General features: G+C 49.2%; 1 protein-coding gene across 1 annotated transcript in view; it reads left to right on the top strand.

The window, feature by feature from the left end:
• The first annotated feature begins 292 nt into the window (after nt 1–292).
• Nucleotides 293–16,140, top strand: part of LOC147731233 (lanosterol synthase-like) — a 175,576-nt gene continuing 159,728 nt past the window's right edge. Inside the window, exons 1-2 of the mRNA XM_086956238.1 lie at nt 293–428; nt 6,697–6,862. Of these exons, the coding sequence (XP_086812364.1) occupies nt 415–428; nt 6,697–6,862 (180 nt within the window). The 5' untranslated portion in view covers nt 293–414. The remainder of the gene's footprint in view (nt 429–6,696; nt 6,863–16,140) is intronic.

Raw genomic sequence — 16,140 nt, 5'->3', positions numbered from 1 at the left:
TCAGCCTTTGCTCGCGCCCCCTTCCCGCTGCAACACACCGACCTCTAATTTATGACATACTGAAATATATTTTTTCATTTCGCGCCTGGTCCGATCGCTTATTTTGACAAACTTCAACTCAGCAGCATGCGTGCGTAGAGGTTTAACCCCGCCCTCCAGCGCTCCGATTGGCTCCCGTATGACTCGGCTCATGTCTTTCCACAGTGAGGCGAGGTTCGGAAGGCCGTTTTGAACGATGGGAAATGAAGTCTTCTATGTGGCTTCCCTGTGACTAGGAGCTTTGGTGGCGACAGGCACGGACTACAGCTCGTTAGTCCACTCAGGCAGAGGCGGAGAGTCCGTCTGGCTGTGTATAGAGCAAGAGCTTCGATTCGATAGCAGCAGCAGGTACATGCAAACAGAAGAAGGAGCGACATGAGTTCGGGGACGTGAGTACTGGGTGTGGACGGGATGTGTTTTCGTTAGATGGTTTTCCCTGATGTACTCGTGCTGTGATCCTGATAGAATGTCATGCCCTTTAATACACGGGCTTGCCCCTTCCTATATGCACAAAGGTTTGGCTGCTGTCTTCTTTACAACGGTATTCAGAGGTGGGTGGGACGAGTCTGATAGCTCGAGCTTGATGCTGGGCTCTGGAGCAGCTCGAGGTCCTCTTGGAACCGCGAGCCCTCAACAAGCCGAGCTTTCAGGGGACGCCATGGGACTTAGTGGCTACAAAAGCTGATCATGGGAAAGCAGGTTGGAATCCTGGTCTCGGCTCTGTATCCTATATATCCAACGCATCTTCTAGTTCTTCCTTCTTTTTTTTTTTTTTTAAAGTATAACAAAGTCGATGTCTGTTGTGAAGAGGTAGTATATTCTGTAGGCAGGGGTTGCATTATGTGAAAATGACAAAAACATAATGTGAGTTGTGACTGTTAGATGCTAATCTCCCCTTCCAAGAATTAAGGACAATGCATTAACTTTTTAGGTCAGTAAGAGCTAACCATCTAGTGGCTGAATTGCACAGCGTGAAACTGGAAAATCTTTGAATAATCCCGGTTTCCCTTCTTGACCAAATTGTGTGATCCTGGGCAGATACTTTGGGGCCCATTAGGATGGCGGGCGGATTGCCACCGCCAGCCTGGCGGGGGCATTCCGCCCGCCATCTGCACCCAAATCCCCCCGCCATATTAGGATGGCGGGGGGGGGGGACCACGGCAGATGAAAACACCGTCCGCCGCTTTTCCGCGAACAGGGTTAACATGGTGGCGGTGTCTATTATACACCGCTAGCCATATTAGGATGCACAATGATAGGTGCCTTTCCGCGGCGGCAATGCCGCCACGGAAAGGCATGCAGACTTGAACCCCAGAGTGAAGGAGAGTAGGGGGGTGCACACGGGGGGTACCTGTGGTACCCCCCTGCATTTGCAAATACAAAGCAGCAGGCACCGCGCGGTGCCTGCCGCTTTGATTATGCAAATGTGAAAGTGCTTTTTAAGCATTGTGGCGGGCGGTGCTGAGAGCACCGCCTGCCACAATGCTTAACATGCAGGATGTGCCCGCCACTGTGGCGGGCACATCCTAATACCCCCCGGGACCCCCGCCCTTATGGCGGGCGGTCCCAATCCCCGCTAGGATGACGGGCGGACAAAGTCCGCCCGTCATCCTAATAGGCCCCTTTGTTACCTAGCCTCCTTTTCAGGTCTTGCCTACGCATAGGAGGGCCTGTAGCCATCGCTCTGCTCATTTTCAAGCACACACTTATGCTTGTAGCGGCATCAATCTTGCAGGAGCGAGCAGGGGCGTGCCTCAAGCACGAGTGCAGTGATTGAAAATGAGCAGACTGCGCGCGCATGCACCATTCCCGGGCTCACCTCCTGCTCTCCCACTCTCTCGCGCGTGCACCACTCGCTGGCTGTGTATTTTCAGCCAGCGCCTCCAAATTACAAAACACAAAGACCTTTGCCTTCGCTCTGTTTCTGTATTCGCTCTCCCTCTCTACCCCTGCCTCCGTTCTCTCTCCCAAGTGTGTTTTCGCGCTGCCTAAGTCCCTCGACCTACTTCTGTTCACTTCTGCCTACTTTTTGTCAGTAGGCACAGAAACGGGCTCTCATCATCTTTAATTGGAAATATAACCGCTCTGAACATGCCGACCGAGGGCTGCCCAAGGAGACTTTGCCGCCACTAAATCAGGGTGGAATTAATATAATAAACAGCTATCTTGCATTAAAATTGAAACGCCTGCATATAGTTTTCTAAAGCTCTGCCGGAGCACGTGCTCTAAATGACAACCGGGCGCTCCTCTCCCAGGGCTTATCTCAAGCTCCCAGGGCCATTCCATCGAAAAGCAGAGTCTCAAGTGCGTGTCCTGACATAAGGGTTACAGCTGCAGTCACCGGTGACCCCTAAATGAAGTTCGCCATCTACCATGGGTCTTGAGCACTTCCACCACACAGACAGTGACAGGGAGGTGGGGGGGGGGGGGGCGATTCTTCAAACAAACACCCAAGAAGGCACGAGTTAGGGGCAGGTAACCGTTTCCCCTAATAAAGGCACAAGGTAATTTCCTTTTGCAAAAGACCAGTCCGGTCTCAGACCTAACCAACCAGGACAGGCACAAAAACAAAACAGCTTCAAGGCACTGTTGTTGCTACTAAACACAAAACATTGCAAGCAGTTGATCACATAATGGAACATTGCAATTAGGGGGTGAAGGGATAACAGGGGGTGGCGAAAAGATTAAAACACTGAAGACTTTAGGCCATAAGTGATCTTGTTGGCTAAATTGGTAGCTTTTACTGCAGCTTATTTAAGACTGACATGGAACAGTGGCTGAGAAAACAGAAGCAGCTTGTCTTCAGCAGAGCTGCTTTCGCTGGCGTGTAAGCAATTACTACAGAGCGGGCATTCTGATGCCCCATTAATTTTATATGTGAAGTTTCCGTAAAACAGTAGATGGTTGCTACCCCCAGGCTGGGGCTCTCTATGTGAGACTCCCTATCTTATAAAGTCCTAGCTTCAAAGATCCAAGTCTAGAAGTGTGCACATTTCATGTAATTTGTATGTGCATAATTGTGCAGAATTTTAGAGAAATTATGCAAAATGTAAAACCGGCATTCAGTGCTGTATTTTAGTGCAACGTTCATCTTTGAGTCCATTCTGAAAAGGAGGAGGCATTTGGAGCTAAAAAAGCGACGCAAAGAACACAAGTAGCCACTCACGTTCTGGTTCTTCGTGTTGTCCCTGTGTGCTCCCGCTACATTTTTGCCACAAACGGCACGTAGTTACATGACGTGGCATAATAGTGGCTTCAGGCTACTGTTAGACTCAAGATTCCTGGTCTAGCCCAGCCATCATTAACACTACGGTCAGGGTAATTGCTTTGATTACATACTTCGTTAACTTCTGGTAATGTAAGCTATGTGTATTTCTATATGTAACAGAGATAAAATCGAAATCAGGATTCCAACGTATGGATAATCAAACCTTAAATTTCAAACTTCTTCCTTATTGTGCGCTCCTTCCCCTCGCATAAATTATACTGGTCATTTTAGCCAAACCTGCCTCTGCTGACATCTTGGAGTGCCATCTTTCTGTAAAAAACAGAACTTTCTGTAAGTACTCAATGAGCAATGATAGTCCCCACTGCCAGATATTTGCTTCTGCGGCCCTCGTTACCAATTGTGCTATTTCACATGGAGCGATAACTCCAAGTGAAACTACGCAGAGTGGCCCCTTCAAACATTCATAAATCCCCTCACTCTCTCTGCGCTTCCTCCATTCTTGCCTTACATCATCTGACAGGATTACAATCTTTGTTCTCATCCTGGCACCCGACTGACTGACTCTCTCACTGACTGACTAACTGACCTTCACCCTGCTGTTATTTATGACCCACCCATAACAAAAAAAACATAACAAGCAACCATTGGGACAGGTAGATAGAAGTTACCAGCATTAAAAAGACAACAAAAAAAACTCAAGACATTATTATTATTTTTTTTTAACACACTTTTTTTACTGACCGCAGTATACCATGTACATTAGAGAGATATTAGTCTACATGCAGTCATTGTCTCCCATTTCAACAATCACAGTACATGTATTACGTAGCAATGTGTCACTCGTCATCTTGCATGGTAGAGCAGGCTAACCGAGATCAATTTCAGTGCTGGAAATGTTATCAAACGAGCGATGGACAGAGCGTCGGAGCGAAAGTGCTAGTTTGGCGGCGAAATTCTGTACACGCTGCAATTTTCCCACCAAAGTAGCAGGCGCCCCCAGAAGTAGCGCGTTACAGTAGTCAAGCCTACTTAAAATTATGCTCCGCACTACCTCTGGTCTAACCTGTACAGGGAGCATGGGTAAGATCTTCCGCAGCGAGCAGAGCAGTGCCATACAAGTGGCCACCGTTTTATTCACTGATACGTCTAGCTGCAGGCTGGAGCTAAACATCACCCCTAGGTTTCGAACGGATTCAGCAGGCAAGCTGGTACCTTGAAAGTCAGGAGGCCAAAAATCCTGTGGATTGTGGAGTATGATATCCTCAGTCCCTACCAGGCTGGATTCAGGAAGAACACATCGACAGTGGATCAGATTTTCCGTCTTATAATGCTATTCTGGAAGACGGCAACACTAGAGGGTGGCAGCCTCCACAAGAGTCCGCTATAGGGCCATGGGCGAGTGCACTGCATTGTTCAGCATAGAGGGGGGGGTAAGACAGGGTTGCGTTTTGGCACCCTTTTTATTTACACTTTACATCAACAGCCTGGGGAAGACACTGTCAGATCAGTGTTGTGACCTACCTCATATTGGAAAACATGCTGTTGATGAAGTGCTGATGGCGTGTACACAGATGGGGATACAACGTATTTTGACAAGTTTTAGTACTTGTATGCAGAAACTGGGTCTGCAAGTTAATATATCAAAGACCTTCATTATGAAATGCGGAACAGGGAGTTCAAAATGTAGAGATATCATTATTGACAATAAGAAAATAGAGGTTACTAAAATATTTCCTTATTTAGGTAGCCTTTTTGATCAAAAGGCTATATGGTCCAAAGCAGTTAAATCAAGAAGGTTATTGTTCAAGTAAGCCACAGCAGCCTTAGCTGACTTTTCAAGAAAGTTGTGCAAAAGACCGCCTGTAGAGCTATTAAACATCTATAAGGTAAAATGTGTTGCTACCGCAATATATGGTGCAGGTGTATGGGGTTATTGCAACTCCCAGCCTTTACAAATGATCTAGAACGCCTTTGTAAGATTTATTTTAGCTCTGCCAGGAAGCTGCTCCACTTATGTATGCCATTCAGAGCTAGGTTTACCCTACATAGTGGACCTAATTAAAATCCAGCCAATTCTCCTGTGGCGTAAGATCTGGGCCTCAGAGAAAACTACCCTAAAAGGGACAACATAAGAGATTGTGTTAAATTACATCCGGTGTCTAACATACCTTGGCTGAAATATATCGAAGATTTTATGAACGACCTTGGTCACCCAGAATATTATGATGAACCAGTTTCCATAGCAGCTGCTCCTAGAAAAGATCTTAAACGAGAATGCATGACCCTTATGGAGTCTAATAGTTTTCTACAGAAATATTGAGGCCGACTGTACAGAATAACCAAATGACACTGACCACATATGAGATACAGCCCTACCGGCAAAACATGGAGGCTACTCAGGATAGATTTGTTTTAACTCGTTTTAGGCTTGGTATTTTACATTGATTAAAAAGTTTTCCGGTAACTATCGATTGGTCATCCTCACTTTGTAAATGTCCTTGTGATGAATTGTCGCAGCAAACAGCATTTCATGTTTGGCTTGTTTGTACATTTTATGAAGTACAGAGTGTGCCAATCTGCACTGTGTGGTCTTAGGCAATGTCGTCCAGCATTTATATCCCTTCAGATAGCGAATATGTTATGCAGTCTGTGGCAATTATTTTTAAAGAATGTTATTAGATTCAGAAAAACCATTAGTTTATGAAATATTATTGATGTAATTTAAATTGTACATCATGATGATTTTTAACCAGTTGCTACTGAAATGTTTTTAACTTTTTATGTTAATTGCTTATTTAATTGTTTTTTATACATAATTGTTTTTTGTCTGTAAAGATCATTTGTTTGCATTTGCGATTTCCTTTGTAGAAATCGAATAAAGCTTATTGAATTGAGTCTATCAATGAAATCTACGACTTTGGCATTTGAACACAAACTCGCACTTGGTCACAGGCAACGAGACAATAGCACATTTATTGTAATGTTCATATTATATGTCTGCAATTTACCTCGTTTATCATGGGTTTTTAAGATTTGTGACCAATGCTTTTCTGTTTAATGTAAGTACCATCTGATCTTGATGATGGTGAAGGTTCTGCCAACATGGATAAGGCGGCTTATTTTCTCAAATTATCTTGTAGAGTTTACTGTTTCCCTGTGTCAGATTGGACTCTGTTGAATGCTGTACAGAGACCCCCCCCCTCCTGCCCTTAATAAACAGCGCTTACCTGGCACCCTGTAGGCAGGTGGTTCCCCTGCTGTATTATGCAAATGATTCTCTTTTCGTGGCCTATGCAAACTAATTCACTGTTCTTTATTGTGAGCAGTACTCCATTGCTGAGCACAGGGGCAGGACTCCAAAGCTGTGGCTGACTCATTATTCCTGCAGTGCGTCTCTAATGACTCTTTTTCTCTCTGATGTCACACAGGTCTTTACGTAGAAGAGGAGGGCCCTACAAAACGGACCCTGCCTCAGACCTGACCCGTTGGCGCCTGAGAAATGAGGAGGGTCGCCAGACGTGGAATTATGAGTCGGAGTGGGGCACAGAAAGAGAGCAGACCGGACTGGAGGCACACTCCTTGGGACTGGACACGGTACGTGACGGAAGCAGCTACAGAATCATACAAAGGAGGAAGCGTGAGAAATCTAGAAGAGAACAGTATAGGGAGAGGAAACAATGGGAGACCTGACAGACTGAGCGAGAGAGCAAAGGATTCGTATTGAAGAGGAATAGGCAGAAGAATGGGTACAGGTGGAATCGGCTATAGCTTTGGTGGCGTCAGTATGTTAATCTTTGTTGGCGCACCCCCACCCTCAACAAATATTTTCATGTCTTATATGTACTGTCTCTTCGAGACCTTTTTGTTTTCTTTCAGTGGGCTTGGAGACCACAGATTGCTTACCATTGGTTGGCTTCATTATCACTTTCATTTGCTGCTTCTTCAGCTCCTGTAGGCTTCCTTCCTCTTTGTGTGTTTGTCCCTCTCTTGTAGGATGGACTTATTACATCTTCTTTTTTTTTTTCTTTAAAAAAATCATTATTGAGAAAAATCAAGGCAGACACAGTACATCGTGCAACAGCGCAGTGCAATATCCAAAACAGAAAGCAGGTCAAGGGCTTGATTATAAATAAGTGTCAACTGTTAACACAGTAGATTAACATGAAGAGGATGTCAGAACTCCATCACAACAAGGACCGTCCCCCATGGGAAAACGCAGATTGAGCGTTGTCGGCAATGAAGGGCTAAGGAGAAATGGGCAGAAGCACACACAGCAGGGGGAAGAGCCAGTCACTCACGAGCATCGGCGGCCGCTGCGGAACCAGGGCCGTCGGGGAGCGCGGGTGAGGCAGCGCTACTAGGGATAGAACGCGAAAGGAGGTAGGCAATCAAAGGGCCCCAGATGTCAACAGGTCAGGACCTAGCAGGCATCAAATCCCAGATCTCCGGTAGGAGAGTCTGACACCGAGAGGCATCCTCCAGCCAACTCTCAACCTTGGGAGCCGGCCTGCGACCCCAACACATGGCCACCCAAATGCCTAGCAGCATCGCGATTAGGCGGCGAGAGGCGTCAGGGCAGAACTTAACAAACCCGAGAAGACACAGATGTGGATCGGGGTGCACCACCGCGCTAGTAATGTCAGAAATGGTAGAGCACACCGCCCTCAAAAACTCCTAGACCCTCGGGCAAAGATGAGCAAAATCTGGCGCAGGAGCGGCAAAATGCACACAATTCTCTCCAGGAGAGAGCCAGAGCCTGTGAAGCTGCAACGGGGTACGGTAAAGCCTATGCAAGTACTTGAAATGGATCAAACGAAGCCGGTAATTTGGTGACAACCTCGTATGATTATATCTATAGAGCTAGTCCGCTGGTGAGATGTCGGTGCCGAGATCCACACCCCATACCTCACGAGCACGATGAGAGGAGATTTGGGCGGACACTAGAGTGAGGGCATATAGTTTGGTGACTAATTTGTGTGGGGACGAGGAGGTATAAATGAGATCCAGAGCCGGCACGTTGGCTGGGGGAAAGTGGAGTGCAGTTTCCGGCATGTGGCATGCAGATGATAAAATAGGAGCGTGTCCTGTGGCCCCGATGCGTCATGGAGTGTAAAGAAGATGTTCTCCGGATAGAGATCCGCCACCATCGTAAGGCCCAAGCGCGCCGCACCTCTGGACATGCTAGAGACCTGAAGAGAGGGAAAATCTGGGTGGTTAACTATGGGCACGGAGTTAGCAGAGAGCAATGGATGCCGGACAGCCGACGCAGGCCAGACCAGGCCCATCGAAGCGTCCCGACTTTGTCGACCTCGGCCCGAGGGAGCACAGCAGGCGCACACAAAGCTGTGGACAGAGACCGGGGAGTAGATATATCAGTTTTAACGGTGACGTGAGGCTGATAGGGGGAGGGTGTGGATCCAAAAATGCAGGAAACTGGCTTGAGCGCACAGGGCATACAGCTTGAAGTCAGGCGCGCGCATTCCGCCGGCGGACATGGGTAATGTAAGGATATCGTAAGCTACTCTTGGTTGTTTACCCCCCCAAACCAATGAGATAATTAAGGAGCGTAATTTGCGGAAAAAATGAGCGGTGAGGGGGATAGGGATATTTAGAAACAAGTAGAGAAATTTCGGAAGGACAACCATTTTGGCGATTAAGATGCGGCCCACCAATGACAGCGGGAGGCGGCTCCATGTTGAGATCCTGGATTCCAGCTAGTCTACTGCACAGCCGAAATTAGATCTCCACAATTTATCCAGATCCCTACTAAGCCAGATGCCCAAATAGCGCATGGGGCCGGAAGCCTATACAAATGGAAAGTCGAGTGAGAATGGCACATTGGCGTCGGTCAGTGGGAAAAGGACTGACTTACTCCAGTTTACCTGGATGCCCGACAGCCCACCATACCGAATAATCTCGCGGACGGACAAGAGGGCTAAGGTTCTCTTGGGGATGAAGAACGTAAAGCATAATGCCGTCCGCATACATTGAGACAAGCAAAGAAAGGGACGAGAAACCAATACCCCTATAGCAAAAAGCATGGGCGATAACGGACACCCTTGACACGTGAGCGATAGTGATAGAGTCTGAGACTTGACCGTTGATGCGGAGGCGTGCCGAGAGGTTGGTATAGAGCAGCCTGACATTGCGCAGGAAGTGGTCACTGAAGCCCATGCGCGGCAAGATGTAAAATAAGAAGGGCCACTCCAGCGTTCAAACGCCTTTGTGGCGTCCAGCAGGGCAGCCAGGGCCGGTAGGTCAGGATTAATTTGACGCAATACCGAAAAATCGTGCGGAGATTGTGGGAAGTCGCCCTTCCAGGGATAAAACCCAATTGATGGGGAAGGGCAATGGTGGGCATAAGTAAAAGAAGGCGGGAGGCAATCAACTTGGCAAATATTTTGTTGTCTAATTTATTAGCGACAGGGGGCGGTAGGAGTCGCGATGGTCGGCGGGCTTAACGTGTTTAAGAAGAAGGGTTAACAGTGCCTCGCGCAGGGAGGGCGGGAAGGAGCCGGTTTCAAACGAGTCATTATACATTGCTGCTAGGTGTGGTTCCAGGAGATCGGCAAAGGTTTTGTAGAAAGAGGCAGGCAGGCAGGCCTTCCAATCCATGGGCCTTGTCTCCGGGTAAACTATTGATGGCTGCCAATATTTCTTCTCTGGAAAAAGGTTCATCCAGGAATTTACAATGGTAGTCTTCCAGCCAGACCAGCGCGAGGGAATCGAAATATTGATCAAAGTGCACCCGTGGCAGGGGAGTGCCAGCGGAGTAGAGCTGTGAGTAAAAGTTGAGAAAGCGGGACCTAATGTCATCCGGGGAGGTAGTCCTGTCCGGACCACCGTCACTCAAGGCGTGACATAGGAAGCGGTGCGCAGTGGGCGAAGAATGTTGGCAAGAGTACGCCCTGGGCGGTCTCCCTCCCCAAAACGGCGCGCCCGACCCTCACTGCCCAAATGGACAGTTCGCGGCCAGCCTCGTCTGAGAATGCAGTGTGTTTCTGACGCAATTGCGCCAGTGTCTCGGGACTGGGACTCGCAGCCTGGGCAGTGTCCAGGTCCCTAATTTCCTCCTTCAGCTTCGCCAAAGTGGCACGAATAGAGCGAAGGACGCCTGCCTGCTTAGAAATACACTTGCCATGAATGACGGCCTTAAACCCCTCCCATAGGGTAGAGGCAGACTCCACCAAGCCCGCATTGAGATCAAAGTAATTAGTGATTGTGGTCTCCATGTCCACACAGAAGACGGAGTCCCGGAGGGTATGAGGAGGGCGAAGACGGATCTAGGCAGGCGCGTGGTCCGAAAAGGTGCGAGCCATGTGCCTCACGTCGGAAAGTCAGTACAGAACGTCCGGGGAGGTCAGCCAAAAATCTATACGCGACCAACAGCCCGCGTGCCAGTGAAGCAGGTGCCCTTCCGCGCATCAGTATAGGAATGGCGCCAAACGTCGTATAGAGCATTATCGGTTATAATAGATGAAAGAGCTACATCAGCGCGTTGATGAGATGAATGGGAGCCCGACCGATCCAGAGTCGCAGATAGGGTAACATTAAAGTCCCCGCCCCAAATGATCGCCGCAGGGCCGCAAGAGGAGATGAGGTGCCAAACATGGTTAAAGAAGTCAGTCGTCACAATTGGGGCCATAGACTGCGGCAATCGTAACCGGTTGTGCCAGCAATAAGCCTTGAAGAATTACATATCTGCCCTCAGGGTCAAGGATCACCCTGTCAGTCTGCCAGGGAAGGCCCCGCCTTATCAGAATAGAGACTCCCCTGGCATACGAGGAGTAAGTGGCAGAATGGGACTCCCACAGTGCCTGAATTGGAGTTTGGGGATAGTCCCCGGCAGCAGGTGCGTCTCCTGAAGAAAGACATAAGTCAACTTTGTGGCGTTGCAAATGGAAATGGACCAAGCAGGCTTTGTGATGGTCATTCAAGCCCCAGATATTCCAGGACCAGCATACTGGATCAACCATAAGGAGACAATAGTGGAAGCGATACTACGCTGGCTAAACAGCGAGCTCTGCAGAGGAGCGCAGCGAACATATGGAATAGGAGGGAAGGAAGGCAGTGGCCAGCGAACCAGACGAGGGGGGAGACAGACACCCCGGGCTCTCCCACAGGAGAGGTAAGCACGTGCGACAGTGGAGGAGAGGTGTGCAAACTACTAAAGGACAGGTAGGGCCTAAAGCGCAAATCCCTGCAAGAGGCTATGAAGGCTCAAGTCCGGACAACTCACAAGGGAGGATGCATATTATGGGGGGAAGGGACCTGAAGAGCAACAGGTTGACCAACAAACCAATCACAGTGAGTAGGAGCAAAGATGAAGGTGCCAAGCTAGAATAGAATGGCGGCGTCGACAACAAATCTCATGTGAAACAAGAAAAACCATAGGCCGCACAGTTAGTCATTGTCACTTAGGCGGTCTGCAGGTTCGAGCGAGGACCTAAATGAGGGTAAAAGAATAACAATAGAGTCTGCACAGTTAGTCGTTATCACTGAGGCGGCCAGCCCCATCCAGCTGAGATGGAGAAGGTGAGAAGCGAGCACCCTTGTCCAGTTTTTTAGCAAATGCTAGGGCCTCCCTAGGATCGGGGAAGACCAATGTTTTTGTGCCCTGCTGGACTCGGAGTTTCGCCAGGTAACCCAGGGAGTAGGAGACCTGATGTTTCTGAGGAATGCGCTTTGCAGGGAGAAATTCTCGCCGGGCAGCTTGGACTGTGAGGGTGTAGTCCGGATAAAAGGAGAGAACGTTACCCTGATGGTTGATAGTGCCCCTGTCGCGAGCAGCTTAAAGAATAGCATCACGGTCCCAGTAATTTAAGAACTTGGCGATGATGGGGCGTGGAGGCAGCCTGGGGCCGGGGTGAGGACCAAGGGAACGATGGGCACGTTCCACAATAAAGACAGGGGAAAGGACGTCACGGAAGAGTTCCCTGATCAGTTGCTCCACAAAGTCCTCCATCTTCAAAATGTTGGTGGATTCCGGAAGTCCTGTGACGCGGAGGTTACTGCGACGGGAGCGGGCCTCCAAGTCCTCATTCTTATCCCGTATAAGCGCCAAGACTTTGTCCATTTGGAGTAGCTTCTGCTGATCTTGAGTGGCAGCATCTTCAATTGTCCGACACCCTGGATTCGACATGGAGAATCTGGTTGTCATGGGAATCGACGCGGGCCTTCACTGTGTCCAGATGGGCTGAGAGTTGGTCAAGCTGGGCAGCTATGCTCGTCACAGTTGATTAGACGTCCAACATGATAGCCTTGAGGTCATTCTCACGGTTAGAGGGGGCCTCCATGGTAGCGGCGGAGTCCGCACACTCTGGGCCCGCTCCCTCCTGACGAACGGATTTTCGGAGCTCAAAGGCTATCTTAGGTTGTTTCAGGTTGTTTTTCCCCATGATGAGAGTCCTCGACGGCGAGGAGGGAGGCACACACGAGGCAGGCGGCAATCAAGAAGGAGGTAGGTGCACACAGAACCCAGCAGCTGGCAGCGAAGAGCAAGAAGAGGCAGAGTGGTCCAACCAGTGGGACCACCAGGAGGAACTCGAAGTTCCCAGAAGCTGGAGAGGGCGCTGAGCCACAGGGGCACAATCAAAACAGGCTCCCACCGCAGCACCTGGTTCTGGAGGAAAGCATGCAGGAGACGAGATGGATGTCAAATTAGGAAATTGGAGGTAGGCGACCCATTTCGCCTGACCCGCAGTCTATGTCCTCTTAGGAGGGGCAGGTGAAGCAGAGCAACACACACCCAGCCGCAAGACCAGGCTGCAACAGGCCGAGGGCAATGGTCCAGGCAGGGTGCGCCTAAAGCCAGAGAGACATTATGTATTCCTAACAACAGTTCAGGAGACGATTAACTTGCAACATACAATATCTACTCACAAATTAATCGATTTACGTTCATAAAGAAAGAAAAAGAGGAAAAAAGAGAGTAGGGAGAAACCATATATCAGATGAACAAAACAGGAAAAGTTTTTAGAAAAATATCATTAATTTATTATAAATACAAAATTAAGAAAAAGCACGCTCAGAAAAATACTTGCTGGTATACAAACAATACATCACACAAACCAGACAGGTGGCAGACATAAAATATGTTACAATGAAGAAACAACATATACAAAAATTATGTGTCCTCTGGAAATTATTGGCCACATAAGCGTTGACTGCGTTTCGACCACTGTTGAATTATGCGGTTATCATCAGGACAAAAGTGTTCGCTGAGTGTCAAAGGTTCTGTATTAAAAATTCTTCCACGAGCATTCACACTACGTTATTGAGCTCGCAGGGAATTTGTATCCAAAATATATTAAAAAGAGGTAAACATTCCCAAGGTACAAGGCTTCAACATGTATGCTTCTTATTTATGCAAATAAGGAGGAATGGGATGAATGAATCATCAACAGTTTGCGTCACCCAGCAATAAGCGGTCAGTCAATATTGCTGCGTTGAATTCACGAGAGACAGCAGCACAGCAGGTTTATGCAGAAAGAGCACGTCACTTCAGGCTGAATGCTGAGAGGACACCAAAAGAGCCCACAAGTCACCAAGAGGGGCAGTCAATTATCCAGCGGGGACCAGCACCACAGGACCGATGGCCAGAGAGCTTGACTAGTGGCAGAGTAGGAGGGGGGCGCAGGGGACCACACTGCGCGCCACACAAGTCCAAGGCTATGTTGCAGAAGCTGCCTACGTTGGGATATGTGCAGTTGGGCAATATAACCAGATGTATGAAGGCGCTGAAGCACCGCCACAGTAGGTGGATGCAGAGGCGGACTCAAAGAATCCGGGACGGCCGCTCAGGGGACACACAGGGGCACACGCCAGCAAGCGCAGAGCAGACCCCAGGGCCGAAGAAGGTCCGGTCCGCGTCGGAGGAGAGCAAGCCCACGGTAGTATGCAGCAGCGGCTGGGGCCCAAGGCCTGGCACGCCTAAGGAGCAGGGTTAGAGACAGTCGCCAGAGGTGTGTTAGGCAGCAGGAGGAGGCAGCAGGTATTAGTGCGGGCTCAGGGCACCCCGCACAACTCAGCGGGAAGGAGCATGCGCCAATCTGGGGCAATTGCAGCGGGGAGACACGTGGGGCCCGCCGCCCCATCATCAGGCACTCAGAGCAGCCAAAGCGGACGCCAGGAGGAGGGGGAATTGGCGTCGGTATCGTGAAAGGCCCGGGCCGGCGGTACGGCTTGCGGGCCCCAGTCCTGCCACGAAGGGCTCCAGCAGCAGCGCCACTGACCGGACAAAGCAGTTCGGGATCCTCCGCAAACCTTCAGGCGACTCGTAGCCCCAGGGGTCCCAGCCAGACAGCAGGGGAAGTAGGGCGGGGCCTCCCCGGCAGCGAGGTATGAGCCCAGCGCCGCGATCGAGCTGCGGATCTCAGTCCTCACGAATCGCCGGGAATCAGGAGCAGCACTGGTTGATGCCTCGGGTAAAGACTCGGCTGGAAAATCAGGTTGCAAGCAGTATAAATGCCGTCATCTACAGGATTATGTCGGATATTTTAGCTTGCCCGGCAGAGCCCACTTAGAGTGCGACCATCTTGCAGCCTGCCAAGCCACGCCCTCTCAGCTCACTCCATCTTTGCTCTCATATCCTCTGTCCACGGCATGCATGCGTCATGCCTCTTCTGTTTTGGCCTCCCCCCAGAGCATAGACCAAGTGCTTGTGTTCATCTGCAGCACCTGTTTTAGAAGCTACTTAGTGTTTGAGAACTGGACATGAGTTGCTCCTTCTCTTTATCTCCTTCTCTTTATCCCCCTCCCCACCCACCACTCTTGCTTGTATTTCTGTATTCCCCCCACATGCCGTTCCTGGACAGGAAACCGAAGACAAAGTTAGTGTCTTCTTTTTAATGCCTGTAAATGCTTGTAAATTAAAGGGCATCATTGTAGACAAGCTGCTGCTTGGTCTAGCAGAAGGAATTCAATAACTTTATATCTGCATGCTACAGAAGAAAATCAAATGAACTGCCACTGGCTAGCTAAGTAAATACAGAGGACTCCGCAAGCCTTCTTTAATAATCATGTCCTCCTCCCCCAGAGAGTCCCTTGAAACTTCAAAGGGATGATAAATCCAACCACCTAAAGCAGGAGTCACCACAAGACTCAAGCGCTCCTGCAGGGGAGGCAGAAACAGCTGCTGGATGCCATTCATTCTGTTTTTGCCAATTTCAGGGGGGTGGGGTGAGTGGACAGAAAAGAGAAGCAAGATCGCCTCACCGCCCATGAAGGCTGCTCCCTCAGGACTGAAGTAGATATGCTGCTTCCCGCAATCTAAAGCAAACACATGGAGATGATGGACGGAGCGCTGAAACTTTTTAGACACTCACCCCCAGTAACAGATCTGGGTTGAATGCATTGTCGTTCTTTAGCCCACTTCACCACCCAAGTTCAGACCCAGCCATATGCAAATAAGTCTTGACTATGTTCCTCTTTGCCTCCTTGCTCCTATCCTCCAGTTGTCTAGGTTGGCGTATTGTTCCCAACGTCACCCCTCCCGTTGTCAGTGTAGTCTTCTTGCTTCCACGCTTTCCCTCCCAAAATCCCTTTTGGCTCCTTCTTCCCAACCATCTTCCTCAAGTTGTTGGAGTTGCCACCTTGTTGCCACTCGCCCTCCCAGTGTCTAAGTTGCCCAGGGGCGTAGCTTCAGAGGGGGGTGTTTGGGATGTTACACCCCCAATAAATGTATTGTATAGTAAATAGTTGGGTACAGGTGCTTCGTGTCGGGTATGGTGAGGTGTCTGTCGAACTTTTGTCTCTATTTTAAAGGTGCTAAAAATGGGTATTTTACAAATGATTGAGTTTTAAGTATCCACCCTCCTCTCCCTTCCTACTGTTCCTTAAGCCCCTCTCATGTCCTGTTTCTTATATAATGT

This window comes from Lissotriton vulgaris, chromosome 2_1 (genome assembly GCF_964263255.1).
Source record: "Lissotriton vulgaris chromosome 2_1, aLisVul1.2, whole genome shotgun sequence".
Taxonomy (NCBI): domain Eukaryota; kingdom Metazoa; phylum Chordata; class Amphibia; order Caudata; family Salamandridae; genus Lissotriton; species Lissotriton vulgaris.
Note: the sequence above shows the minus strand (reverse complement) of the source record. Positions and strands in the feature narration are given on the sequence as shown.